Consider the following 1,764-nt stretch of genomic DNA (forward strand, 5'->3'; position numbering starts at 1 on the left):
GCTGGATGGAAGCCACCCACGGGCAGCATTTGGCCCACAGGACTTGAACACGTGTGAGACATGTGTGCCTAAAAAAATCAATTCATATGAAATTCACGATTATTCTTTAAAATGATTCAAAATCAATATAAAATGTCATGAAATCAAATAAAAAGAATAAAACAACAACAAAAAAAAAACAAATAAAACACTTTAATGTCTCTATTTGTCATTTTGCGTTGCAAAGCAGATTAAAGGAAATCATGAGGATACTTTGCACATCTATAGATAGAACAGAAATCATTATGTTATTATTGTCAACTATAATTTGAAATGTTTATTTGTAAGTTGTGTAACGAGCCAGCAGCGAGTTATTTAAAGACTCAAATCATAGAGCTCACCTGAATTAACGAGGCTGATGAGAGGGTTGTTGGGAGAGAGGCTGTTGTTCCTCTGAAGCCTCCGATTGGAGCGACGACCCGACAACTGGATGGACAAAACCTCCGGCTTCAAGGGGCCCTGTCTGCGACCAGATAAAAAATATTTCCTCAACATCACAACAGGTTAGTGTTTATTAAACGAAAATAACGCTAAAATCATTTTAACACCTCTTATTGTGCTCATTACTAAAACACATCAAAAACCACAGGATGATTTTAATGAAACTTTCAACAAGTTCAAGCAGCCGACTTGTTGCAGGGCGTGTGGGGTTCCTGTTTTCCTCTCTGACAGCTGACAGAGCTCTGAAGCTCCGGCAGATTTGTTTCAGCTGAAAATACATTCGTTAAAACCCCGGAGTTGTCCTGACTTCTGCTATATTTGTACACGGTGCCGAGCCGACGGTGAAGCTAATGTCAGTGACAAGGTGCTTGTTCCCACGGGGTGACATCACCTGAGATTTATCCWGCTGCTGTCAGGTTGTTCGGGCCGGGTTTTTTGAAAAGACTGCAGGGTTTCTGAGGGGAACACAGTGTGCACGCATATTTTATGTGTGTTCCAGGGAGAATATTTTTAGCTWTCTTTGATTCTTCTTCATCTCTCTGTGTGTTTTAATGTGTTCTTTTTTAGATTAATGATAAAAATAAGCAGTTTGGACAGTGTGTAAAAGATTTTTTATTACTACACTTCAATGCTTTTACGGTTCAGCACTTCAAAAAGTTAGATTTTTGCTTGAAGTTATATCTAAAAATGTGATTAAAAAAGCTACAATTTTTACTTTTTTTTCCCTCAGAGTGCATTGTTATTATTTTACTGGACATCTCAAACCTAATGAGATAATAAAACCCTAAAGGTGACGAGCTTGCTCTGCTCAAATAAAAAAGAGCTTACCGCATTTGTGATTTCGTTAAGAAGAGAGCGGCTGTGGCATGTGACACGACTTATAGGAGTATTTATTTTTAAAGTTGCCTTCTCAGCCTGGCAGAAATGCAGCGTAAAATATTCACAAACTGCAGGATCTATGGAGGGGGAGCGTTAGGAATTTCATGTCTGCTGGTGATCCACAGCTAAAACTGTCAACTTAAACAGAGGAGAATGAGGTTGAAAACTGGAGAATAAAGTTTAAGAAAAAGGGAAACGAGGACTAAAATCTAACGTTTCATCTTAAAGTTCAGATTTTATTGGAAGAAGGCAAATCAGTGCAACAAAAACCATCAAATTAGGTTTATTTGTTGAGTTACTTTATTAAAACCTAACATTTCTTGAATGGATACATATTTATATTTTAGACAAAGTCATATTAAAGTTTGATAAACTTGAAAAGTTAAAAATCTATCAATTGTATGC

The 1,764-nt window shown here is 37.0% G+C and overlaps 1 protein-coding gene across 1 annotated transcript in view; it reads right to left on the reverse strand.

Moving 5' to 3' along the window:
* necab1 (N-terminal EF-hand calcium binding protein 1) overlaps window positions 1–1,764 on the reverse strand; it is a 29,632-nt gene that overhangs the window by 6,846 nt on the left and 21,022 nt on the right. The window contains exon 7 of the mRNA XM_014005835.1: window positions 381–502. Coding sequence (XP_013861289.1) covers window positions 381–502 — 122 coding nt within the window. The remainder of the gene's footprint in view (window positions 1–380; window positions 503–1,764) is intronic.

This window comes from Austrofundulus limnaeus, unplaced genomic scaffold, assembly GCF_001266775.1.
Source record: "Austrofundulus limnaeus strain Quisiro unplaced genomic scaffold, Austrofundulus_limnaeus-1.0 Scaffold32, whole genome shotgun sequence".
Lineage (NCBI taxonomy): Eukaryota > Metazoa > Chordata > Actinopteri > Cyprinodontiformes > Rivulidae > Austrofundulus > Austrofundulus limnaeus.